Source organism: Passer montanus, unplaced genomic scaffold (genome assembly GCF_014805655.1).
Source record: "Passer montanus isolate IOZ18808 unplaced genomic scaffold, ASM1480565v1 scaffold11, whole genome shotgun sequence".
NCBI classification, from domain to species: domain Eukaryota; kingdom Metazoa; phylum Chordata; class Aves; order Passeriformes; family Passeridae; genus Passer; species Passer montanus.
This window is the reverse complement of record NW_024357613.1, coordinates 16,063,507-16,090,719: the sequence shown is the minus strand read 5'-3', so window position 1 is coordinate 16,090,719 and position 27,213 is coordinate 16,063,507. Positions and strand designations below refer to the sequence as shown.

At 40.3% G+C, this 27,213-nt stretch overlaps 1 protein-coding gene across 7 annotated transcripts in view; it reads right to left on the bottom strand.

Annotated features, from left to right (window-relative positions):
* FILIP1 (filamin A interacting protein 1) overlaps positions 1-27,213 on the bottom strand; it is a 102,540-nt gene that overhangs the window by 50,354 nt on the left and 24,973 nt on the right. For 5 of the 7 annotated variants that reach the window (XM_039726259.1, XM_039726235.1, XM_039726250.1 and 2 more), the window contains exons 2-3: positions 23,861-24,001; positions 9,665-9,943 (exon numbers count right to left, since the gene is read on the bottom strand). In XM_039726259.1, coding sequence (XP_039582193.1) covers positions 9,665-9,937 — 273 coding nt within the window. In that variant the 5' untranslated portion in view covers positions 9,938-9,943; positions 23,861-24,001. The remainder of the gene's footprint in view (positions 1-9,664; positions 9,944-23,860; positions 24,002-27,213) is intronic. The other 2 variants (XM_039726225.1, XM_039726244.1) reach the window with 1 other exon arrangement.

The following is a 27,213-nucleotide window of genomic DNA, read 5'->3' as shown; positions in this document are numbered from 1 at the left end:
AAAATTCCCATGGCAAGACCCTGAGAAGTATTAACTCCGCACTGCTTGATGTTTTCAGAATTATTATGGTCTGGGATACCCTGTCTTGTCTTTTCACACTGAAAGAGTGCTTTGCTTTATATTATCAAGCCGTGGGGCAGTTACTGCAGCATATAGAATTACAGTGTCATGATCCAGTCAGCACAGAGACACCAGGGCAAGGGGTCACTGTCAAGTTATGTGCGTGACTCTGCATGTTGGGATATGTTCTACATGCTCCTGCAATGCCTCACAATGGCTAAACACACTGGTTTGGGTTTGCTGTATCCAGTCATAGAGTTTTTGTCTCAGCCAACATTAACTGTATAGTATTTTTCACATGGCCTGAAGCCCAGCAGCAAGCAGAAACCACAGACTGATCCAAGTAGCCATCAAGTTGCCATGTTCCTTTTGTAACCAGAACTTATTTTGTGATCTGTTAGAAGTGCTTTAGGAGAGGAAAAAAAGTGACTAATGAAAGGGCAATAACAGGAAAAGCATTTATTTTCCTCTTTCTTCTCTTATCATCTGGCCCTATTAGTAAGTCTGGACCAAGACACAAGAGACCCATAGATCATGAACCTCTTTCTTATGTTTCACACATAAAATTAACCCCACCATGCTCCAATTTCCATTCCATAAAGGAAATAATATTTCTAATGAATGAGATTTAATTTCCAAGTATATAGAAGATCTAGATATACTGTGAATGCTACAAAAAATATGGCACTCTGACATCAATGTCAGTGTTCTCCTATTAATTTCTCCCCACTTGTTAAATTTTATATCCTTCAGGTACAGGTTCTTCTATACTATCATCCAATTTGTTGAAATCCATTACAAACTAAAAAGTATCTTCATTAGATGTGTAGCTCATCTTGTCTAAATTGCTCTTTGCAAGTGCTACATTGGCAGTATAAAGAACAGAAACATCTGAAATTAGGTGCTCTGACTTGAATTTCAGGGATGCACTTCAAGCTGCTGCTGGGAGTACCCTGTCTCCAAGAGGAACAAATCAGCCCAGGCATTTTTTTTTTTTCCACAGTGATCTTGCTGCCTTCTGGCAGGAACAAGCACACAACGAGCAGGATGGAGCAAGACAAGCTGGAGCCAGCAGGGCTGTAGCCACCAGGATGATGAAGTCAGAGGCATTCCTTCTGCCTCCTCTGTGGAGACAGGAGCATGTGGGACACTAACAGACCTAAGTCTGTGTACATGTGTAATAAACTGTATACACAACTTTCTCTTGTCCAAGCATTTTGTTGGCTTCAATAAGACAGTTTTGAGTACTCTGTGCTGCTAAATATGCATCCGAGTTACTGGTGGCTGATGAATGGGCAAGAACAGTAGGATGCATTACAGCCAGCACTCTCCAGCACAACCAATTATTCGAACAGAGGAGCTGTCAGAGGAAATGAGGAAAGTGGCCAAACTCTGAGTGTGAAGCAGCTAGGGTGGGTGGGCAGTGAAAGGGGCAGAGTGAGAGCTCCCAGCCATGCCCATGATGCCCTCAGTTGTCTCCAAAATCCCCCTGATTCCCCCCAGTGTCTGTCCTTCTCTTTGCCCTCCCCAAGCCCCACTTGGGGACATCCTTTCCCCTCTCTATCCTCCCACTGCATTACAGGAATGACTCTGAAGCCCTTCAAAGTGCTGTTTTACCTGAACTGCTGAGATTGCCTGAGCCAACATTGGGGAATTGGGGTTTTTCATATTCACATCAATATTTCTGGGTTTGATTTGTTTAAACTTGAAGGTGACAAATGTCTGGAAGTTACCATGCAACTGTATTTCAGTTAGTTCAGTTTCACTCATTTTCCTGGCATGGAAGAGTTGATGCTAATTTTTTACAAAGAAAACCAATAATTTCCAGGATAAGTAAGACATCACTTGTAAAATCCAAACCCTTCCTGCCTCAGAAAAGGATTTCCCTTCATAGTCCCTCCCTCAGCAGTGCATCATTTTGGGTGCCACATCTGCCCAACCTCTGAAATAAGTCAGAGTTTGCTTCATTTTGGACATTACACAAACACTCAGAGCAGCAGTTTTGTAAGATATGGCAAGACACAGGATGTTCAGTAGGACCTGCAGTTTTCTATGTGAAAATGTTACATTTCTCTCACTTTAGCCAACCAATAGGTGGAGCCTTTAACCCTAGAAACAAGACATTTTCTCAGCCATGTTATCACAATTATTATGTAAAGATTTATATTTGCATTTATTAAAGCTTGTTTTGGATGAAAAATAATCTGTTTTGCTCTCAAGAGCTTATCTGATCCTCAGCTAGAGGACAACAGACAAAAACTTAATAAACACAGAACTGGGGCAGCAAAGTTAATAAAAACAGGTTCATCTACCACTGCAATGTTAAATTAACAAGTGGTGACTCAGAGTACTGGACAGCATTATGACACATAAGACATATGCTCGTTGCAAGCACTCCAAAGAATCCCAGATATTTTAAAGCCAGAAAACTCATGCATTTAACATTGATTGCAAAATGATCAGCCATGTGCTGTCCCACAGAGTGAACTTCCAAGAAAAATGAGAAAAGATACGAACTTCTTCATTACTGTTCCACTGAATATACAATTTCTAGTAAGTAAATGTAAAGAAAAATAAAAAGAAAAAGTCAAATTATATCATTATTTAAAATTAATTTTTAAAAGTTTGCAAGAGAAGATCAGTTTGGAAAAAGATCAAAACTTAAAAAGCTGGTTGTGGGCAATTCTGTTCTGTTTTGTACAGAAGACCAAGAATTTGGGGAAAAAAACCCAAACTGTTCATACTCTTCCTTCCACTCGAGATGAGATGTTCAATGGATCAGAGACACTTGCCAATTATTCCTCCCTCTTCTGATCCTTCAAGCCTAACTAACACAACAGATACAGCTCTGTTAAGTACAGCTCAGGCGTTACTGGAGAAGGATGTTAAAATATCTTTGTGAAAGAGGTCTTCAGCCTACAGCTGTCCAGTGATAGTGACAGTTTACTGAGGACCATTACTTTGAAAAGCATATGTGTAATTCTAAAGCAATTTTAGTACAGAAGAGATGGATGGCTATCATCCCTATAGTTGATAGTACCTCTGCTCTTTATTTCAGATGGAGCAGGAAATTACCTAAATAGCACAATTTAACTATATTTCAGTATGCTGTCTTACCTTTGGGGTTTTTTGGGGTTTTTGTTTGTTTGTCTTTTGGTTTGGTTTTTGTTTTTTTTTTCCCCTCACAAAACAGACAGGTTCAATTTTAAAACTGATGATTTTGGGGCTTGCTAAACAAGTTCTTCTTACCTCCTATGGTATGTTCTGCACTTTGCACAGCAGCAAATGCAAGCTACACAAAATAAACCATACTATTCTGGACAAAATTAATCTCTGGTTATAAATTATTCAATAAAAATAGAAGAGAGCATCTGTGGTCTGAATTTTTTATTTTTATTTTTTTTGTGTGCTGCAAATGCATTCTTTGCCAGGAAAACACAAACAAACAAAGGGTTAGTAAGAGAGGAGAGAAATTTTTTTACTCATTGTGCTGATATGCCAGACATTTTTAGGGTTTGTTTTTAGGCTCTTATTTTGCTACACTGTGGATACCATCTATCCCTTCATTTTCTTGTCTTTTGTGTGCCCACTTTCCCTGTGTCTAGCTTGGCTCCATTTATCTCTGTTGTATTCCCCTTTTGCTTACACTCTTTTTCTTCTATTGCCCAGCCTCTTTCCCCTCATTCCATTCTGCTTAAGTCACCTCTCCCTCCTCACATTAACCCTATCTTCTCTTTTTCTCTGTAGCTCTGTACTTGCCAAGGTTTTTCCCATGGGGAATTTGTATTTCATCAATGATATGCTCATAAATCCTAAATTACTTCAATTCAACCAAAAAGACTCCACAGATACCCTGCATGCACTTTTCTCTGGCTTTACCTATTCTTTCTGCCTTGGCTCATCTGCTGCTTGTTAATCTGTGCTATTTTGTTAATGACCATTTGAAAACTCCTTCTCTTCACTGCTTTCTCTGATGCCAAGGCAACTTGCTCCAGCTTTTTCTTCTGATTTCTGCACAAGAAACACATCTGGTTTCTACTCACCTATCTATCCCACATTCCTCGCTTGAGCTTTCAGGCAGATCCATATTTATTAATATTAATGCAATAGTATAAAAAAAAGGCACTGAAGAAAAATATAGAAGTTTGTACAGTGTGTTTAACTAAACAACTAGGTGGCTCTCCCAGTGTGGTTACAATATCTTGGAAAAGTCAATACAAAAGCAGTTTGAGGCATTACACACAAGTTTACAAATTGCAGCAAGAGGAAAAAGAGACAGAGAGAAAAACATCACAACCACAGCTACAGAGTCAAATTCTCTTGCTTATACTAGTCAGACTGACAAGTGATGGGAAGGCCAAGTAATGCCATGCCTTAAGAGAAAGGCAAGTATGAACCCAAAGGCACGAGGCACGGGGAGCTCTCTCCTACAGCAAGCACCACGTGCAGCTCCAGCTCCAGACCCCAGGAAGGTGAACCCGGGGTGGAAGTGCTGCTGGTCCAGGGGTGGTGAGGACATGGAGAGCCTATTTTGCCAGAGGAAATGGAAAGGATGTGGTACAGTAGCACAGCAAAAACAAAGGCTATGGGGATGCAAGGATGCTACAAACACAACAGGCATTAAAGGCAGGAGGGAGAGAGGTGGGCTTTCAAAGCAGAATCCCTGCACAGCAGAGTTTCATAAAGGTTTCACTAGACTTAATTAAAATTGGGAGAAGTCAGATAAACATTAAAGATTTTTTGTTCTGGGATTATTTTCCAATAGGAGCAAATTAAACAACCCACCTAATCTTAAAACACAGCTTTCTAAATTAACAACAAAGGTTAAAGGAAGCATTTGCCAAAAAAATTAGATGATGGGATTTGATATAGAGTAGATCTTCTACAATTTAATCTCCAGATTTCCCAAGTCAGTCAATGTATCTGTAGTATAAGGATGAGGGAAGCCTGAGCTGGGAAGTGACAAAAAGGTAGAGTAAGAAAAAAGGTAACAACTACAAAAATAAAGAAGGGAAGAAAAGTGAATAGGAAAATTTAGATACTGGGGAAAATAGCTGAACAGAGCAATTATAGAATAAAAGGTATTACATAATATGTAATGCTGCAAAAGGGAAAGAAAGTAGAAAGCAGAAAGATAGAAACAGTAAAGAATTTTCCTTTCCTTTGCATTTACAAAGCATAGTTTTCTGCTATAAAGACAGAAAAATACTAAAATACCTTTTTAAATGTTAAAATGCAATAGATAGTTTATCACCTATACGCATGTGAGTTGACTTTGTCAAGAGAGAGGATTTTCCTGGTGGCAGGATGTGCAGCCACTAATACCAAAGTGTTTCATAAGGACCAGAAAGAACGAAACACAGAGTCCTCTGCTACCCTGTACCTGATCCTCCCAGATTGAAAATAAAGTCTTGCAGTCCACCTGAAGGTGAGCTCCTCTGTCTTTGTTGGATGAGAGAGCTCCTTCCCCCATGACTGTCTTGTTTCAGCCACCAGCCTGCCACACCTGCCCTTCAACAAGCTATTGCTCTGGCACCTCCTGAAAGCCCTCAAATTCAATGCAGTCTTGATTAAATACTTGTAAGGAAAGGATTTCTCAAAAACCAGAGTGATTTGGTCTCTCCCTTTGAACCAGGGATGCTATATAAATAGGTTTACAACTGAATATCTGCTACACAGCATTTCCCTTCAAATATCAAACCAGACCAAACCCAGTGCTACATTAGACCATTTGAGGACTTATCAGGAACCGTTTTGTGATTAATTTATACATCCCTTGTATATTACACATGCTGTTCCTCGGGACATCACATTTCACATATTGCCCACCTGCGCCCTCAGGTCTGCAACAGAGGAAATGTTCAGCTGACAACTTGCATTTCCTTTACACCCCATGGCTTCGGGGAGCTCTGCTCCTCAACAGTGCCAGGCTCACAGGAAACATTTCCCTCAGCCCTAAAACATGCAAGGGACCTCAACAGCAATGAGGGGCTGAGCTGCAGGGCATCAATGCCACATTGGCACTGGAGAAAGGCAGTAAAACATGGGCTATAATAAAGGTCTTGAGTGGAAAACTTGCTTCTTTTTGAATTGGTGTGAAATATTGGAAACTGTCTCCCAAGCTTAAATTGTTCTCCAGCAATAGGCACAGAATCCGGATAAGAAATTATTTTTCTTGAAAACCCAAATGATTTGTAGCAGGATTCTGTCTTCATAAATATTCTTTTATTATTGTGGGTTTTTTTCCCCAAACACGCAATAAAAGAGTGAGTCGTAAACATGTAGGAATACTGCTCCTCATTTCCTTTTGGGCCCCCAATCAGGAAATGTTGAAAATCAGTGTTGGTATTGCTGAAGATTAATGGCTACTGCTCAGAAACCATACAGAAAGAGAATATATTCCTGCCAGGACAAATACATAGGCCATTGGACAAAAATCTGTGAACCACAGATAGTATTATATCATCATTGTAAAGATCCACACTGCCTGTCTTACTCTGTAATTAATAATATTCACATGTGGGTTTGACTGAAATCACTGTAACAACCAGGCAAATTAATTCCATGCCTTCATGGTCCAATTTAATCTAACAGCATTTGAAGTTTTCTTTTCAAATCAGCTTTACAGTATTTAAAAATTAGATTTTTTCCCAGGTATAGGAAGCAATCCTTCATGGATTTTTTGCCACTATATGTTCAATATGGGTTTAGAGACCATGTAATCACTACTCTTTTTATATTAACAGATCTCACAAGAGAAAACATGCTCCACTGAGCTGCAGGGACATTAAAATAATCCCTGTCATCAGTTCATTTGCTTCCCACTCTCCTTCAGACAGGCTGTACTTAAGAGCTCTCCTGCCATGTATATTGGGACACATTCTCATCACCACAGCTTCTGTAAACTTTTTCTTCCCTTTTGTTTTCTTACAAAATAAGGCATAGACTATGGTGACCTCAGATGTTTATGAAAAGCTTTCCTTCTCTATATTCAGTAAATGTGCAGGGTCCAGCCAGGAAACGTGAAGACAGGCAGAGCTGAGTCCAACTTGGTTCTAGAAGCTAAAGCACAGGCAAGCTACCTGAGGGTATTATAATTTTAAAAACCAATCAAGGTAAAAATGAGGACACAAACATCATTTCCAGGGTACTTCTCCATGGTTTTCTGCAACGTTTGACTTCAAAATGAAGAGATGGGGCATCAAGTTGTGAAGTCCTCAATATTGATACCAAGATCAATGTGGGATGGGTCTATGTTGTGAGATATTAGCTCACTGTTTGAGGGTTCCAAGGCAATGTCACCACAATTATGGTATTTTATCCCATTTTTTTAAATTTAAAAAATAATGCATCTCCCTACAGGTACAGCCCGATGTTATTCTCAAAACAAATTCTTCTTACATATGCCTAGATAATGCTTGCTTTGCCAGCATTGAAATGGCTTCAAAATAAATCCTAATATGATTTGTCAGTCCAACAAAATGCCAGCCAGCCACCAGAGATGTCTGAAAAGATCTGAAAATAAAAAGCCATGAAATGACTCAGTGCATTAGGTCACTGTGACAGCCAGGAGGTAATACCAGAGTATTTGCTTTGGCTGGAGCCTTCCTTGGCTCATCTTCCTTTGTAGTGTTAAAGCCAGGCTCTCATCTCAAGCCAAAGTGCTGTAGCTTGCCCACTTCAGAAATGGGTCAACACAGGTACCAGGGAAATAACTAAATGTGGGGTTGGACATGAAATTAAAAACTTGTGTGGATTAAAAATAATTATTCTCTTCCCTGCCTGGCTGCAAGGAGCAGAAGAACAGATGCACTCCACAGCTACCAGTGTGGGTGTCCCCATACCTTGCTGTCATGCCAGGAAGCTTCAGCAGTGCCTGACATCTCTTTGGGGTCTGTATGTATGAAAACCCCCAAAAGTATTGTCCAGGATCTATTCCCATCATTCCCACAGGGAAAATGAGAACATGGGCAGTCCTTCAAAGGTTGTGTAACTACCCCACAAAGTAAAAGACTACGGTGAAGAACGGGAGAATTACTCAGGCAATAAAGATCGCATTTATTGCCACACAGGAAACATTAGTGACTTTCTTCACCTCCCCTTTCCAGACCACAAAGGTGACTTCAGGGTAAAACTTTGTGAACAACACGACCATGATACATTTCTGTTGAGGTTTGGCTCTGTTCACCACAGAAGCTGCACGCTAGCTCCTTCTCTAAGGAAATTACATACACAAGATTTTGAATAAAGTCAAATGAAGCACAATAAAAATGGTTACTTTTCTGTAATGATCATTTCTCTTTTCCTCTGCAAGATTGCATTCAACATATTTTCTTCCTTTTTTTCCCCTGCAGGTTTTCATTGTAAAATGACCATTCTCCATCTTTGGCAAAATTATTTATTTTGAATGCATATTTCTTGTAACTTGACAGTAGTTTCTGACAAACTAGAGGTGAATTATGTGCAGAAAAAGTGATAGTGATACTTAGTGAGATGGAATCTCAGAGTTGTGCTAATGGTGACTCATGTACCAAAGAAATTAACAGAACAATTGCTTCTTGCAATCAGATAAGATGATAACAAGTTCAACATTAAAGTAATAATGTTATGAATGTGGGTTTCAGGGGAAAAGTAAAGCCTTCTATGAAAAGCTAAATAGTAATGGTTAATTGGAATAAAGGGATTAAGACAAAATGTTTCACACAGGTCGGGTGGCTTTTTTCTGCTTGTCCATAGGTTCTGTTAAAAAGGTCACTAAAGTACAACCAAAAGAATGTATGATTTGAAAAGCAGTCCTACTACAAAAGGGGATAAGTTTTGAAAAGCCACAAGTCTTCATATTGACTTTTTGAAATACTACATTTCAGTTTCTTATTTTGAAATTCTCTGGAGGCTCACACTAGAGAGAGTTCAATGATGTATTAGCATTAAAGAGAATCTCAAAACTGGACAGACATTTGGGGACAAGTTAAGTGTAAAATTAGGCTGACTGCCATCAAGGACTTACTACTGGGCTGAATTAACCTGCAAACCTGGACAACTGAGAAAGCTTTCAAGCAAGCACTACTCCAAGTAATAAAACTACTGGATCTTTGAAAGGCAAGGAATGTGCAAAGCACCGGACTCCTGAAATCAGACAGGACAAGCAGAGCTTTGGCTGAGGCCTCAGTAACATCTAAATATGCAAAAATTCCAGGAGACATCCTAAGTCCATTTTCAGTATTCCTGACTTGTATATTTGCCTCTTGAATATTTTCAATAATGATTGTAATTACATTCCCTATATTTACTTGTCTTCCCCCGCTCCTTCTTCCCACCCACCACTGATTCCCCTGTGGTTGTTTTCAGCCTCACCTGCAGATTCATATTTGTTTGTCAGGTGTTTCTTTGACAGGTGTTTATAATTTATCTTGCTTGGGTAGCTGCAGTGGTAAATAAAGCATCACTTAAAACTACAGCTGTTAAACACCAACTACCACTGCTCGCTCCTTGTGGTCCTTTGCCTTAAATATGGATGTTCCTGTTAGTTGAGCCCTGTGCTCTTTGGACAGCCTAAAAATAGATAGGTACATAGAAAATATGGTTTAGAAGATGTTTCATTTACCTGCAATTCTCCTTCCATTATACTGAGTAGTTTTATCAAGTCTTCTTTAGAAAGCTCTATGGACTTCTTGTTCTTTCGCTCACTAGGACCGGGTGATTTTGAGTGCCGTTTGACAGTTGCTGAAACCATGACCTCATCTTCCTTCCGATGAGGTTTGTTCTTTTTCTTGGCATCCTCCTGAAGTTTTTCATTCTCTGCGTGGCTGATGACAGGCTTGGAACTGGAGAAGTGCCCATTAGACGAGCTTTCTCCACCTTGGTTTCGGGACCTCATCCCTGCCTAGAAAGAAACAAACATAAAGATGCATTTGTAAACAAAATTACTTACAAATAAGAAAGCCACAGTGGAAATACTGCCTGTGGTAAGAACAACAGTCTTCTAAAAACTGAAGAACACTGTCACACTCAAGAGACTGCGGTAGAAAGCTCAACCATTTTAACAACTCTGTGTGTGGCAGAAAAAAAGTCCCGAGGTAAGGTTAGCCATCTTTTCCAGCAAGCCAAATGCTGATATGAGTTTAAATGTATGGAACCTAAAATTGATGTGGGACAACATGTTCCAATGTTTCCTTTTCTTCAGCTGACATGTTGATCATTCACAATTCAACACTACAAAACAAAGCAGGTTGTCAAATAGATCTTATTTAACATGTGGCTTACTTGAGAAACAGAAATGCAATTAAATTTTTGAAAGGCATATTGCTGGAGTAGAAATTCTCTATTAGAGTGGAGTGCCAAAGCATGACCAATGTCAGTCTGCCGTTTCTCTGAAATAAGCAATGATTTTACTGCAGGTAACCATGAAAAATGGAGAATACAGAGTAAATCAGGTGGCAAATACTGCACAGGATTATTAGACAATAAGTTCCATAAAGGAAAGCTGAAAAGAAGTTTGAAAAATGAGCAGAAATGGTATGAAATCACTAACAGGTAAATGGGCAATATCAACACACTCTTTCCAGAAGATTCAGGGTTTCTTCAAAAGTCTCATGGTTATTCAATGCTCACATTTCTGTCTTCTTAAGCACCTACATTAAGTCTTAGACCGTGACAGCAAACATTTCTCAGTCCCTTGACCAACTGTACTGCTAAACTTTTATAGCAATAAATCTAATGAAAAAATATTCCACTGCTTCCAAGTATTTCCTCTCATTTAAATTAATCTCTGGTATTAGTTTGGAGTTTGTTCATTAGTCAAAGGGATGCTTTTCAACACCAATAACATCACACACACTTCTGATAAGGAGGTCAGAGCAGCAGTTCACTAGTGAGGGAGCAAAACCTAAAATACATTGACTAATCAGCTTTGCTAAATTACACTGGGTCTGCAGTGGCTTGCCCATGTACTTGACTCAGGCCAGCATTATAAATCTCTTGCCACAATTATCCTTGCACTTTTGTAGTTTTACACTCAGCATGAAGATTGTCTTTTTATTATGACTGGTTACTCATGTCCTCACTAATTCAGTGTAATTCATCCAGCAGCATAAACGGGGAGAGAATTAGACCCTATATTTTGGAGTGAGAGAGTTTCACAAAGAGATTCCTTGCATTGTAGGCCTGCTCTTATCCAAACAATATGTGATACAGGTATACAATGGCCTTTAGCTTCCTGAATGCTTATGCAGGGTGTTTTTCATCAAACAGTTTGGATTAAATACATGAATTACACTTTCTAAAAACAGATCTCCATTATAAGCATGAACAATACCTGAGAACCTCAGGAAATCTTTTAGGTTTCAGATTTATAATGGAAAAATAAACATAGTACTATGTTTCCTCTCAGATAGGGCTTTTCAATTTGTTTAACTTTAATGGGTTTGAAACTTTCCAACCATGCTTCCTCTCAGGAGAGAGCACTTGGGATTCAATCTGTCTCTATTTTCTAAGTGTTTCCTTCTGAGTCCCTGTGGGTCACAGCCTCCAGCTACTTTCATCTCTAAACCAAACCTATTTTTTATGGCTTACAGTGAATAGCTTCATGGATCCAGGACATCCCACATGTTTTAAGAACAAATATTTGAAGACTGTCTTGTATATGTTTTGCAGTAGAAACCAGATTATTACAGTATATTACAGTATGCCTAGTAACGTGCCATTTTAGAGATTTCTCTGTAGTAAGGTGACTCAACTTATAGACATGAAAGTGCACAATTAATATTAAATTTAACTTATGTCTAGTTGAGACACATCATCAACCTGAAATATTGTATAATCAACCAGATGCACTTAGCTGAGTATGTTAGACTTTATGAAAGGTGGTGTGTCACCCAGTCACATTATAACTCAAGACAGACACTTTGATTCATCTGTCCTTGTGGGAGCTGAGATAACAATTCATGAGGCCACATAAAGACTGAGCAGTTGACTATAGGCTTATCAACCTGTTAACAGAGAAATTAGGAATGCATATTTCAGGTGTGCTTATGCTCAGTGTAAATCAGTAGAGGCCCACCAAGGACAAATGCAAAGTTATGTTCATTAAAATGGCAACAGAGAGGCTTAAGCAATTGACCTGGTGCTTTGTATCATCTGGCTAATTAGCATATGATTGCTGTTAGAGGAGATGGAACTTGGCCTCTGTCAGAATTTCTTTTAAACTTGTGGATTTATTTTGCAGCAAGCCTTACCTGACAGTAAGTGTGGCAGACAGTCTGCCACACTCAGGGACACTGCCCCTAACAGCCTTCCTTAGTGTGAAACCTGCCAAAATCAGAGCAATGCTAACACTTACTCTGTCTTCCCTTATGATGTTGACACTTTTTCAACACATTACCCAAATGCAAAGGTGTCGTGTGCTGAAGCCAGAGGTGCAGGTGACAGCAGCTTAAATGGTGACAGAAAAGGCCAAGGTTTCGATATTCACACAGTAATTTCCAAGGAGTTTAAGGGCCAAAATCAACGGCATGATCCAGCTGTTGTGCAGTGCTCTAGGAACACAAAGCAGCTGTAAGGATGACTGAGTTTTAATTACAGCAGCGTGAAGTAGCCAGGACATACCAGTGATGTTGGCTGAAATACTGTGTGCTGGAAAGGAGTGCTCATCATTATCATTTTGGATATCCGTCTGCATTTCTGATGGCATCACGATCAAGAAAAGTTTCTGACTATTTGCATGACATTATTTCAGTATGCAAATATCCAAATCCCAAAACTTTGCTTATCTGTTGTTTCACCAGGGTTCCAAAACTGATTCTGGGGACACTGCCAGTCCAGCACTGGTAACAAATGACCTCCTGCTGTCAGTCCTGACCACATCTCCATATCTTACAGCATTCCTGATCTGCTGAAGGGATTGTGTTCCCTGAAGAAATAGCTCATATGATTTATAGCAACTTTAGCATTTAACTCTACTTCTTTTTTTCCCACTCCTTATCATATTGCATATTAAGCTGGAAACCTTTCCTAACAATTTCCAGTCAAACAAGAAGACTTTATGTGATCAGTCACCTTGATTTTGACATTTATTGGCTATTCATTTCAATATGTGCTCACAGCATTGGTACTCGGCATGGGAACTCTTCAGCCCCTCCTCTGATTCAGTCATTTGTTAAGCTTTATGCACAAAGGACAAATGCTATGGTTATTTTACATGAGCCTGTATTGTTGTTCTGGGCATGGATCCTTCAGTTTTCACAAGTTAGAATCCACACAAGATTTCATGAAATAACCTTTATGTTAGTTTTACTGACATCAGGAGGAAATCTGTGAGGAATTTGCTGAGTAGGATGTCAGGAGAGGACAGGCTGCATGCTATTCCAAGTCTTTCCCCCGCTGATGGCAATTTGTTCTCCCTCAAGCTCTTGAAATGGAAGGTTAGATTAGGCCCTGTTACTCGTTCTGTTGGAATCAGATAACGCAGAGGGGTTCTTTGAACTTAATGTGTAGCCCCTCTTGCTAATTGGACATGATGATTTTGGCTCCACAGTACTTTCCCTTAAAATAATAATGATAATGTTATAATACACACACACACACACAAAAGTTGATTTAAAGCCATGATATGGTTGTTGCCGTTGGCAATAGGTTTGTAGTCTGGATCTCAGTTGCAGATCTAACTGATTAGAGTATGACATGAAAGTGCTGGGTTTCTGACAGGCTAACAAAGTATTGCAGGGACAGTGCAGCTGGGTTAGTGAACCAAAACTGGGATTTGTTTCTCTGCTGTGGCTTTGGGAACTGTATCTTTCAGGGGCTCTGCTGTGCAAGAATTTGGAGTGGAGCACAGTGATGTGCAGAAGGGCCTGGGTACACAGCGTTGATTGAGGAGAACTCAAGCACTGAGCAAGACAAGTTTCTGCCCAGTGATTATGGATCAATATATAGGACTAGGAATGAAAAAATATTTAAATATACTCAAATGGGAGGCCAAATAATATATAACTTCCATCAGATCTGAAACACCTCACAAATGATGATGAGAGCTAGAAAAAATTTTAAATAGTGTCAGTCTGTATCTGAAAGTAGTAGGTACCAATTAAAAAAGACCTTTCCTTCCAGGGGCATTGCTGTGGATTTTTAAATAAAAAAAAAGGGAAGGGAAGGGAAGGGAAGGGAAGGGAAGGAACATTTTCTCAAGTGTCAGGAGGAGAGGGTGATGGGGGCATCAAACTGACCGTGTTGGCTTAGAAATCCTCAGCAAGGACCACCCAGATAGGAATGGATGGCTTTAGCCTAAGGGATCTGGATAGCCACAACTAAGTTTACCCAGCTTCAGTGGTGTGACTTTCACAGGACAATCATGTAGAAATACAACTCCTCATACCACCTCAGAGACTGATTAAAATTATCCGTTTTCATATTGGTTATTCCAGGTCATTTTCCTGGGCTCTGAAGATGTTCATTATTTTGTCTGGCTGGAAGAGATTAAAAGGAATCACATTTCCAAGAGGTTGTGATAGGAACAGTGGGAGCTGTGGCTGCACTGAATGAGCAATGCTGTGCAGTTGGACTCCAACACTGTGTGAAGCAGACTCTGGATGTGACAGACTCTGGACTGTGAATGAACTAGGTCAAGGCAATGCAGCCTTCATTCTTGCTTTTGCAGATGACTCCTGTGGCTTTTTCAGTCATGACAGTCAGAGGAAAGCAATAAACCTAATGACTAATACAATGACGAACAGAAAAAATATCTGACCTTAGCAATCCTGGGGTTTCCTGAATTTCTAAATTTTCAATCCTAAAGTACTAATCTGTTGTGCTGTCTAACCCCAGTCTCTTGTCCTCATATGCATCATGATTTGAGCAAACAAGAAAAGGTCTTTGTTCCTTTTGACAGTGTTATACTTTGCCAATGTGAGAGCACATGTTTGCTGCTTGCCCTTCTTGTGGGACTCTTGGCACGGAGCTATGGATACTCTTTGAATCAGGACAATTCTCTATTTAGTGAACAGCTTGAATAACTGAACCACAGGGCTGTAATTCCTGTACAGGCTGGGAGAGGGCCTGTGGATAGTCTGGCTATGTAAAGCATTGCTGCTTTCGTCCTTTCACCTGGTCTGCTTGCTGCCCTGGAAAAGTATTTGTCACACAAGTGTCAGGAGGAACAGCACCCCAGTGCTGAGCCTCATGCACTGAAGAATAAATATTTGCTTCATCCTGTTGACACTGCTGCCATAGTGGGGTTTGCTGTTTGCAAGTACTGTAGAAAAGTAGCAAAGTTAAAGCAGACATACTTGCTGAGGTGCAGCATGGGAATCAGCAAAGCCTTTTTGCTTTATCAAAGACTTATTTTTTTGTTTTAAAATTGATTCTTGTAACAGTGGTGCATAGTAACACTTGGGCTGTGTTCACCAAGGACTATATCAACAATAGTTCCCTTGTTTGGGGGAAAAAAAAAAGAGGAATAAGCATAAATGTACTCTCAGGAAGAAAACAGATTTCTGAAAATTCCATATCCAGGTGTCTATCTAAATAAGTATAATCAGCATGAAAGCAGAAAAGGATTTCACAAAATTAAAAGAGGAAACACAGTCATCACCAAGGCAGATTTATACCACTTTAACTCCATTTTCTTAATTCCAAGGTAAACTCTTCTCTAGCTAAATTATGGCACTCTTTACAAAGAACAGAGTTTATGCTGGTATAATTCCATTAATTTTGTCATTTTCAGGAAAACTCGTGGTTTCATCTGGAATACTTTTACATGAGTAATGCATGCTGACCAACTAAGGAGTAACATAGACTTGTTTCACAAAGATTCATGTTTCCCAGGCTTCATCTGGAAAAACATCTTGGATGCATGAGGCATGAGGAATGATAAGCTATTAGATCATAACTGAGTCAAAAAAATAAACTTTTATGTATCACCCTACCCATGTTTTGATTACTGTGCTTCCCAGCTGCCAGAAAGCACAAACAGGAGTCACAGAGGAGACAGTTCAAGTAGCTGACACCACTAGACAAACATGCCACAAGGGCTGATGAGGGCTGAGACATTTATTCTCTGGAGTGGCCATGTGGCTGAAAGGGACTAGCCAGGAGCAAGGAGGGTGGCAGCAGGGCCAAGTGTCTGCAGTGCAGCCTTTCTCGCCCATTCCAGCTGAGCTGGGAGAGGTGTCCTCCCTCTTCCCAGCCCACTGGGGTATCCCATGCCCAGGAGGACCTCTGATTTGAAGGAAAATGAATCTTTGGAGGAAAGTAATGCTGCTGCTTCCTGGGGCCTTGCACCCAGCTGATGAAGCCTGTCGAGACACAGCCACTCTCAGAGCTCTGGATTGAGCACTGTGCCCTGTCATGATTCCTCACATATTGTTTTACAGCTTTCTCTCTTTTGAGTCAACCCATTTCAAATCAAACTGTGAACTTCACATGAAGACAACACTAGCAGTGTCACCATTAGTTCCAGTCCAAACCTCCTAAACATTTGTTTTATCACCTGACAGCCAGAACGTGCCTGGAGAATGGTAAGAGAGGTGATGCAGATTAGCTGGCCTACCAAAGATTTTTCACTCCTGCAGTTGGGAAATCTCTGGTGTTAGGTAAGCACTGGTCATTTCATTTTCTTGGCAGCATAGAACCAAGCTGATAACCCACAAGGTGAAATACACTGTGGACATAGGAACAACACTCTAGTATCTCTAGTAAGTAGTTTCTAATGACCACTGCTGCTATAACAATGCACAGTCTCCTGCCAGGGTGGTAGAAAACTGCTGAAAGCAGCAGTACACAGGAGCAGGCTGAAAATCATCACAGGTCTTGCCTTGTTTGTATCCTCACTGTGACCAACCAAAATACCTAAAATGATACATCACTGAGGGAGTACTGCATAGTCATTCCCTGAACCTTGCAAGCCTGCTTTAACCTAGGAATAAACCATGGGGCAAATAGCAAATACAATTAGGAAATTATGAAGCCCTTAGCTTTCTACAAAATAAGTTTCCACTTTTCACTTTGAAATTAGTTTTTATTTCAAAATTAACTTGTATTTTTAACAAGTATGAGATGAGACAAAAAGATTAATGTCCCAAAATCAAACTCTCAGCTTTGGGTAGAGGTAAACATTTTGCTGTCTCTTTCTGACCTGATGTGGATCTTGAATCTCTCTTCAGTAGCTGTAATTTACACGGCTCTGATTTTCCTGAAACAGTAAACTATAGCTACATTTTACATGAGACTAATTTATCTTTCTTTTGTTTTAAAAAAATACAAAAATTAATCACAATGTAAATACCGTTACAGATTTTACGGCAAAAGGAAAAAAAAATTAGACAGAGGACCTGTATCTTTGGGGACAAATATAGTCTCCAAGAGACAACAGTGCAAAAAAAAGCCATCTGCAGCATCTCAAATTTCAACTGTCAACCAAAGCAGGGAGCAAGTTCCAAATCTCTGTCAGTGACTCCTTTGTAGGAAGTTTCAGTTGTTGATAGACACAGAGTACCAGCTTGCACATGAATGCCTTGTCATCTGGTGAGACATGAATTTAACCCCCTCCATTAGACTGGGCTGCCTTCCACCTCCCAAAAGGTTCCTCCTCTGTGAAGTTTAAGTGGTTTCAAAACAAGGAGTTAAAAATAGTCTCTGATACTAAACCTGCCCTTGGGTTTCACTATCAATTTTGGTGGTTTTACAATAATATTTTTCCCACTGGGGAAAAAAAAATAATTCTCTGGCTACATGTATACTGGAGATTAACCATGCCCAGGACTCCTCTCTGTGAGGCCAGCTGTCCTGGAAAATACTTCAGGCTCTTAAGCCCTCTTAGCATCCATAACATGTTGGCTGCATCCACGCTGCCCACTGGGAATTGCTCCTAGCCTGTGCTGACTCCTGAAACGTGCTCTCACATGGGTTGGGAGGGTGTTAAGTGGCCTGGCCAGAAGTGTGCCAAGGACCACTGCAAGAGTTTAGCAAGAGTATAATTCACCTGCCAGTATCTGTGCTCATGCCCCTTCACTGTTTAATTTACAACCTTTCCTTTCCACAGCCTTACAAACAAAGGACATGGAAAACTAATCAGCTGTGCTAAGGGAAAGTGCAACTCACCATAAATGCACAGTCTGGAGAGAGAAAATAAGCAGTGGGTGGTGGGAAAACAGAAAAAATAATCCAATTTTTTCAAGTTAGGTCAAAGCATGCAGAACTCTAGTACTTATTCTAGAGGCATATTTTTAAGTTGCTACTGAGGGATATTTTGGTGATAGAGAGGTTCAGCAGGATCAGGAAGATAAGGGAAGCAGAAGCACAGAGAGAGGTTGTACAATATCCCCACTTCACACCAGGCTTATCCTGGCTTTTGCTGGGTTTGGTGGCACAAATTTTGAGTTCTTCTGCTTGTGTCACTGATAAAGGGACTAGCACTGTGAGGCTCCAGGGTAGCCCTTGCATTATGCAAAGCCCTGGCCTTCACTTGCCATTACTGTTTGCAAAGAGGTAAAAGGAAAGGAGAGTCTTACTTCATTGCTGGCAGTGCCAGCCCAGTGACTGTCATCATTTCCCTGCAATCCTGCAGGCTTTCCACTGACTTCAGAACTTGTGGCAAAGAAAGTAAAGAAGTAAATGTCAGCCTAAATGATTTAAATAATACCAATATCTCATGCTGACAGGGAGCAGCACAAAAACCTGCAGATGCCTCACCTGGGCATTGAGAATGGCCTCAACCACTTTAATGGTTTTCATTTTTAGAAACCATATTTGTATGCCTCTTCTAACGTTATGATTTCAAAATCCCTAGGCAACAATTTCTTCACTTGAAAAGAATGAAGTTAAAGAGTTATCCTGCATGTACAGGTTGAGCTGGTTTTGATGGGGTTTTTTTAAAAACCTTTTAATGTTAATCTGCTTAAATCTTCACCTGGCCTTTCAATTCAGAGCAAAAATTCAGGCTAAGCTGAAAATACAGCATAGTTACTTTGAGTAAGGAAGGAAAGGAGAAGGAAGAAGCAAATAAATATTTCTGCATGGGCGTGGTCTTGCATTAGCATTACTAGGATTACCTGTTGCCAGATTCTTTAATGTCTGTGACATCTTTAAAATCCAGTTTCATCAGGGATAAAATATAAGTTAATTGTGTTTGTCTTGTTGCAACTAGCCAAACCTTTCTTAACCTTTCTTAACTTCATTAAGATGGTTTAATTTTATTTTCTTTTTTTTTTCCACTAGGAAGGATAGAGAAAAACTTTCTCAGCTGCTTTTCTTAGAAAGTAATTTCAGTTCAGAGCCATGGAAAGATATTAAAAAGATATCCAACAAATGGAGTGGGTGTTTTACAAGCCTGCATGATGTTAAAGTTGTCTGCACTGGTATAAATTCATAATGCTCAGCTTTAAGTATTTCACTTGTGTGACTTAGGTCGAAGTTTAGGTTTCATCCATAATCTGCAGTGTCTGAAATGGAGTCTGAGCTCTCTGAGGCTATGCTAGGACTGCAGGTCTGTCCTCCTCCTCAGTCAGGCAGTTCCAGTGACCGCTGCTAAAGCCCACCATAGCTCCTATTTATCAGGGAAAGCATCCCCTGATTATCTTCCCGTGGTAAAAGGTGCTGGGTTGTTCCAGTGGTGGTGTTGTTCCAGTCTCCCTGTGAGAGGACATGGCTGGAGGTCTCCGTTTTGCCCCTCTGAGTCAACCCTAATCTCACTTTGCACCCTTAATTTGGGCACATCAGTGAATAAACTGGGGCTGGATCCAGAAATGCATCATCACAAAGGCCGATTTTGCTGATGGGTGGGGAGGCAATAGCAGGTATTTGGCACCTCGTTATCAGCACCTGACACAGTGCCACACTTGGTGGCAAGTGTTAGGACATGGCAGAGGCTGTGGGACTGTGCCTGCCCCTCTCAGTCCTGCTATAACCAACCTGCCAACTTTGTATTAATGAAGTCACAAATTGAAGTGGCTTGTGCTGTTGGGATGGGTTTTCTACAAGGTATCAGACCTCTGCTGCAGGCATGCTTTTGCCTGAGAGGGGCAGAGTGTTTCTAACAAGCACTGAAAAGAGTCAATAGTGACCCTTACTGAGCTCTATAACTTAGAAATGAGCTCTTTTGGTACTCCAGCTACAACCTCTCATGCTAAACTCTTTTCTTAGGAGGAAGAGTGGGGAGAATTTGGCTGTAATTGTACCAAACAACTAATTTAAGAAAGAGCAATGAATATGGATCTAGGTTAGCTTATTGCATTTGCAGGTGCCCCTGTGGCATGGAGGAATGATGAATCTGACTCCATGTTCTCAGAAGGCTAATTTATTTCTTTATAATACTACATTATATTATAGAATACTATACTAAACTATATTAAAGAATACAGAAAGGATACTTACAGAATGCTAAAATGATAATAATGAAAACTCGTGACTCTCACCAGAGTCCCGACACCGCTTGGCACTGATTGGCCAATGAGAGAAAACAACTCACAGCAGAACCCAATGAAACAATCACCTGTGGGTAAACAACCTCCAAACACATTCCAAAGAAGCAAAACAGAGGAGAAGCAAATGAGATAAGAATTGTTTTCCTTTTCTCTAAGGCTTCTCAGCTTCCCAGGAGAAAATTCCTGGGCGAAGGGATTTTTCCAAAGAATGTGAATGGCACGTTAGCTTTCAGTTAGGGAAGGTGACACCAAAAACTAATTTTTTTTAATGAAAAATCTGAAAAAAAATTGATCATAAAATTTTGAAGTTCCTATTTCATATGAGGAGCTGAATGACAGAAAAGCAGTGGGGCTCTCTGTTGCTGAAGGGAGTTGGTGGGATGTCTCTAAATATTAAGGCATCACTGGATCTTGGAATAGAAATTTTCAAGAGTGATTTGACATTTCACATAATTTTGTTCACCATTTTAAAAAAAAGAGAGAGAGAGAGGTGCATATACCGATGGCATACTATTGGTAGATCAGGTAAGAAAGCAGCATATAAGTACATTACTGGTTTTCTTTATTTAGTGAAAAGCTGCCTGACCCTGCACTTATGTAGTGTCTCAGCATTCATTATTTGTTTCTACAAATATTTTTCATCTGCCTTCAAGGAAGTTTAGGTGGCTGAGGAATTACTTTGAGCTGCTTCTCCTGTGTGATGGAGCCAGGCCCTTGGCAAGGACCAGGTGCTGTTGGTGCTGGCAGCTCTGTCATGTCTTGGCTCTGCTGTGACCAAGCTGGACCAAGCTGTGATTGGGAAAGGGAAGATTAGCCAGTTTTCCTCCTTTGAGGAAGCAAATCCACCTCCTGCCATATTCAAGGCACTATACTTACTTATCTTAAGAAACAAGATTTCATTTACTGTTTTACATTTCACATTTCATTTACTGTTTTTCTCCCAGGTTTATATGCCTAGTGAAAGTGTCTAAGTGAGCTCTAACTACCACTGCTTGCTGTGGTACTATTCACTACAGACACCACAGATAAGAGCTTTTCCTTATCTGCATTTGTCCACATGCAGACTGCATGAATTGCAGAGGTAAGAGGGTTTTTTCAGACCTGCCTGGATGAAAGTTAAAGGGCAGCTCTCCAGAGCATCCAACAGCCAACTGCTAAGCACAGCTGTGCCAAAAAAGCAAGCTCAAACTAAACAGCTGAGCCTCCACTGTATATATACTGAAAATATTTCCCAAGATTTTCAGAAAAGTTAGAATGAAGTCCCCATGTTGAATAAATATTTCCTTACTTTTACTAATTAAGAATACTTTAAACCTTTAAACCTGAAAGACTGCTAAAGGAAATGGAATTTGAGGAATACATACACCCTGTGCTCCTATATTAAACTACAACTCATTTAATCAAAGTAAATTCAGAAACATTGTAATTCAGAAACATGTTATCCATCTTTTCAATTCATCCTGCACAACACCATTGATTGTAAAAAAAAACCCAACATAAATTTAAAAACAAAAAATTAAGAAATCAATCAGCAGTTTGTCAGTGAATTCTAGGCTTGCAAAACCACCCTGCTATGAAATGGCCAGAGAGTTTAGAGATACTCTGTGCAGCTGGCAGATGGCCACGAGCTCAACCTGAGGTGGCTGTCATGCTTGCAAAAAATTATCTTTATTCTGACTGCACTTACTGGTACTGTTATTTCTTTTTGCCATCAAGAAAAACCAAAAGCCTGCATGGAAAAGTGCTCAGCAGCACATCCCAGTGTTGTGGGATGACTTGGCTGCAGCACCAGATTTCCAGGAATTAGAATTCACCCTGTGGAAGCAGCAAACACCAAGGATTCGACAAACCTTGGACTTGTTGAATAAGCATACATGTCAAAGACAAAGGATTACAATCAAAGAGATAGGAAAGCCTAGAAAATAAAAATATTGGCAGAACCCAACACTTAGGATTATGGTACAAAAGTCATGAACTGGTGTGGCAAGTCCCCTGTCCTGTGCTCAGCCAGGGTGTGACACAAGCTCATACAAGGATTTCTGCAGGTAGCCAAACAGCAATTTAAGTAAGCAAGAACAAGGCTGGGGAGCTCTGTGTAAATATTTGCCACTGGCTGATCTCTTATACTTTGAAGATGCATTTCTAGAAAGGAAAAAAACCCTGAAAATTGTTTTCCTCATTGTGTATTCAAAAAAGCTGAGAAGAGCCATTATATTAGTCTTTCTCAAACCTCAGAGAAACTTTTCCAAATGTCTATAGAGGCAAATATTAAATAAATGGCTTGCTGAAATAATGGAACAGTTGTTGGACTTTATAACACATGCATATTTTTAAAAGAAAGAAAGAAAATACTGGGAGAGGGAGTAATTATTTTTTGTTAATTGTTTTGAAGTCCATAACTAGAAACACATTGTTACCAGCTTATACTCACATCAATTGTATATCAGAGAAAAATAAAGTTTTGTTTGTGTAACATTGTTAGATAAAACAGTAACTATATAAATTTAAGAAAGCACATCACTTATGCCAAGTTAGTGTCAATTAGCATTATGGATGACAGTTTAAGGAGGATTATATGATGTATTGCAGGTTTGAAACAACTAAAAATAGAAAAGCTATACAAGCCATAAAAATTGCACAATGTGCAACTTTCAGTTCCAGGAAGATTGTGTTTGCAATCCTTGACTACAAATGGAGTTGCTTTCTGACTGTTGGGATAGATCTTCTGGGGCCATAATTAATACAGACAGTCCTGAGCTTTCCAAATGACTCAGACATTTAAAAATATGATATTGGCCTTAAAGCAGTGAAGTTTTTATAAAATAATTTAGTGTTTGCCTTACAGTTTCTGAGCTGGGTTTACAGTTCCAATGTTCTAGCACCTTGAGGAACTTTAAAACTGGAAATAAAGAATGCTGTATAACCAATGTGATACAAGCAATGGGGCTTTTAAAAGACAGAAAAAATCCAAGATGAATATTGTAATGTATGCAATATGGTCACAGGATTCCGTGGTGCCTGCTGCAGAGTTTCTCGTTATGCTAAGTCCTTAACTCAGGATGCATATTTTAACTCATTATGCTAAAAAGTTTCAGAGAAGATAATGTGCATTGAGGATGTCCTTGGGAATTGTCAACAGTCCCCAAGAGCTTTAACAGCTCTGCAATTCAGATGAGCCTTTGAAAAAGTCTTGGTTTTTGTGTTCACATGTTCTCGGTTTGAAATAAGTCATTTTGGTTACCTCCTGGAGCTGACATCTGCAGAAAGCTCAGGTATTGCTTTCCAGCCATGCTATTGCAACAGCATGTCCTGAATGTTACTTATTTAGGAGCGTGGCTCCACCTGGGAGCTGTGTCAGCAGAGCAGCCCGTGCTGGTGTGCAGGAATACCTGTGTCGAGGGGTGCTCCCAGGGCAGGGGCTTCACTAGAATCTAGGTCCAGACTGGGGAGGAGGGAGTCGAGGGTGGAGGTGTCCCTGTGCCATCGCTCTGCTGCTCCCACCCGAGGCTGCCTGGGGTCCCTGCTGCTCCCTAGAGAAGAGATAAGGCTCAGGGGCCGCATGCCAGCACAAAGAGAGAAGCAGCACATTCTGCTTGTCTGCCAGCCAGCCAGCAGGCCAGCTTCCAGACTTAAAGTGGCTTGAAAATACTTATATTTTTATTTAGAGACTCCTGTTGGCTGTATCCTTGTGTTTCCAAAGCCATGACAGTGCGCAGTGGCCTGAAGAATCCAGGAGGATTTGCAGGTATGATACAGTACAGCAACTAGGTGGTGAAACCTCACAGTCCCTTTGCCTCCAAAGAGCCATCCCACAAGTCACAGCTTTCTGCTGTCGTTTGGCAATCGACACCAAGAAAGCCCTCCATCCCAAAAAAAGCAGCTGTAATGAGGGAAGGAAAAAGCTGGTAGGTGGTGTGCTGGGTTCCTCACAGAGTAGAGCAGTTCTGCAGAGTATGTGCAGGGCAATGCCACAATGTGGTGACAGGACAGCAGAGTATCAGTGACACTGCAGGCAGCCTGCAGAGTCCTGCCTGCTCAGTGGGAGCACGGGGCTCCCGTGCTGGCTGAGCTGCCAACCTGCAGCACAGCAAGACATGCAGAACAGTTCCTCTCACAGCCCACAAAACAAAAGAAGACTGGGGACGTGGTGACAACTCCAAATGCTGTGGAGGTATAGAGGATGTGCAGGGACCTAGGAGCTTTGCTCCAGGAGAGCTGGGGATGTTGCTGGGCATATGGGGATCAGAGCCATCAGACTGGACAAAGGCAGGGACTCATGCTGATAAAAGCTCACTTTTGATTGGGTTGCATTTGATTGGGTTGCATTTGATTGGGTTGATGCATTTGATTGGGTTGCGGGAGCACGGGGCTCCTGTGCTGGCTGAGCTGCCAACCTGCAGCACAGCAAGACATGCAGAACAGTTCCTCTCACAGCCCACAAAACAAAAGAAGACTGGGGACGTGGTGACAACTCCAAATGCTGTGGAGGTATAGAGGATGTGCAGGGACCTAGGAGCTTTGCTCCAGGAGAGCTGGGGATGTTGCTGGGCATATGGGGATCAGAGCCATCAGACTGGACAAAGGCAGGGACTCATGCTGATAAAAACTCACTTATGCATTTGATTGGGTCGCCTAAACAAACAGAATCGTGGAGTCCCTGAATTCTGCCGTGACCCTCCTGACTGAGCAGCATGGTCATGGCATAAACAGAGTTCTGCAGGTCAAATACACTCCAGACACAGCTGGCATGGCAACACCAGAGCCAGTGGGTCTGAGCAATGCTGTCCAGGCAGGCCCGGTGGGAGGGCTCACAGAGATTCTGAGGGCTGTGAAACCATGAAGGTCTTTCCTGGGCAAGGAAATCATGGTGTTCTGGGAAGCTGCAATCTTTTTAAATAAAACAGTAGCAATTTTGTTCAACTCTACAAAATGACTGTTATTTAAATAATTTATATAGTTCTAATAACAGTATAGTCATACAAGGAACATTACCATTCAAGGAACAAAGCAGAACTACTGCACTAAGTCAGTAGAAGTCAGAGCAGTGTATGACCCATTTGCCTATTATTTTTTAACAAACTGTATGTGAATTCTTGCAAAATAGTAAGCATCAACTTGGAATTTGTATCTTTTTTCCTTGCTCTGAGTGCAAAGAACAAGACCTATTAGATTATGGGCAATATAGGGAGAGATAGAGTAATGAAATCTTAACCAGCTGTAATTGGTGCATACATATTAAGGAAAACTTAGCTTTAAGTTATGTTACTGATAAGTATTTTCATTTTCTAGAAAATTTGCTTGGAGAACTTCAATCTTGAGCAGCAGCTACTTCTTGGAAAAGATTGAGCAATTACCTATTTATTTATTTATGAATAGCAGAAAACATTTCCTACATGTGCAAGAATTCAGGTTATCACACTGCTATAACCACAAGCCCTGAATCACATCTCTCATGACAATCCACAAGAAGCAGAATAGAGATAACTTGTATGAGGCACATGGGATTTACAGCAATTAATTCTTTGGCCTGTGAAAGGTTTGTCCTTCAAAAAAAATTCAGTGAGAGTTTTTTTCATTAATTTGAATGGAGGAAGGATCAAGACCACTGTCTTTAAAAGTATCTAGACTTAAAAAAGAAAATCAGTCATTTTTTTGTAATGAAGAGCTGAATTTGCAATGCAATTCACACAATGTAAGAAACAAAGAAGAGTTTGTTGTCAACAAGCACATATTAGTTATTAAGATACAAAAAAGGTGGACCAAGGCTTAGAGAGTCAAATTATAACCTCATTTGCTTTTACTCTTCTGAGTTTAAAGATGTTACTCTGGATTTTCATCAGCCTAAATGAGATTGAAGTCTGATGTTCTGTAAGCCAACAAAAGTGGCATTATTCATGATTTGCAGAAACCTTGTTCACAGAAGACATTGTTTAAAAATAGGCCCTTAAGAATACTTTCCTTCCTTTATGTACTGTTTTAAAGTCATTTTACAAGTGTAGTAATGACACCTATATCTTCCCAAGAAGAAACATCCTGGAACACAGATAGAACTTAAGTAATTTTCATCCTCTGATACTTGACCAAACAACAGGATAAGGTAGACATGGTATACTCTTTGGAAAACTTTTTCTTCATTAATCATTAAAATATCTCAAGATAATATTTATGCCTATACATGTCTTCTTCATTTTAATTAAGTGATGACACAGTAAATATAGTGAGCAAGAGGCAAGGCGAATATCACTGTAGTAGTTAAAAGATTTCCCATTATACAACATTGTGTTGTATTAAAAAGCCTATGAGATTTTGCTGCTGAGGTGAATACAGTTGATACTTCACTCACAGACATCACACAGGTGCATCAAAATGCTCCTTAACCCCTGGTAGGTTAATGAAAGACAAAGCTTTGGTTGCAGACTTTCCCTCACGAGCAACTTAAACGTAGCAGGGCTACGATAACAAGGCTGCCTTTTCCATCCCGGCTGTTGAGAGTTTTATCATTTGCACTAAACAGAATAATTTTTGTTTGTTACTCTCAGCAGAGTAGTAAGAAGCTATTGGTTCTCTGTAGATTAGTTTTGGAGAAAGCCTCTCATCTTTCCTCGTTCACATACTCATGCTCCCTCTCCCCCAGTGAAGCATGGATCAGGAAACCAAATGCAGCAGAAAGCCGAAGTTTTCTTTGGCAGGTTTGCCAAGAAGCCCTAATGAAAGGGGTCAGTGAAAGTCCCCATATTCCCAT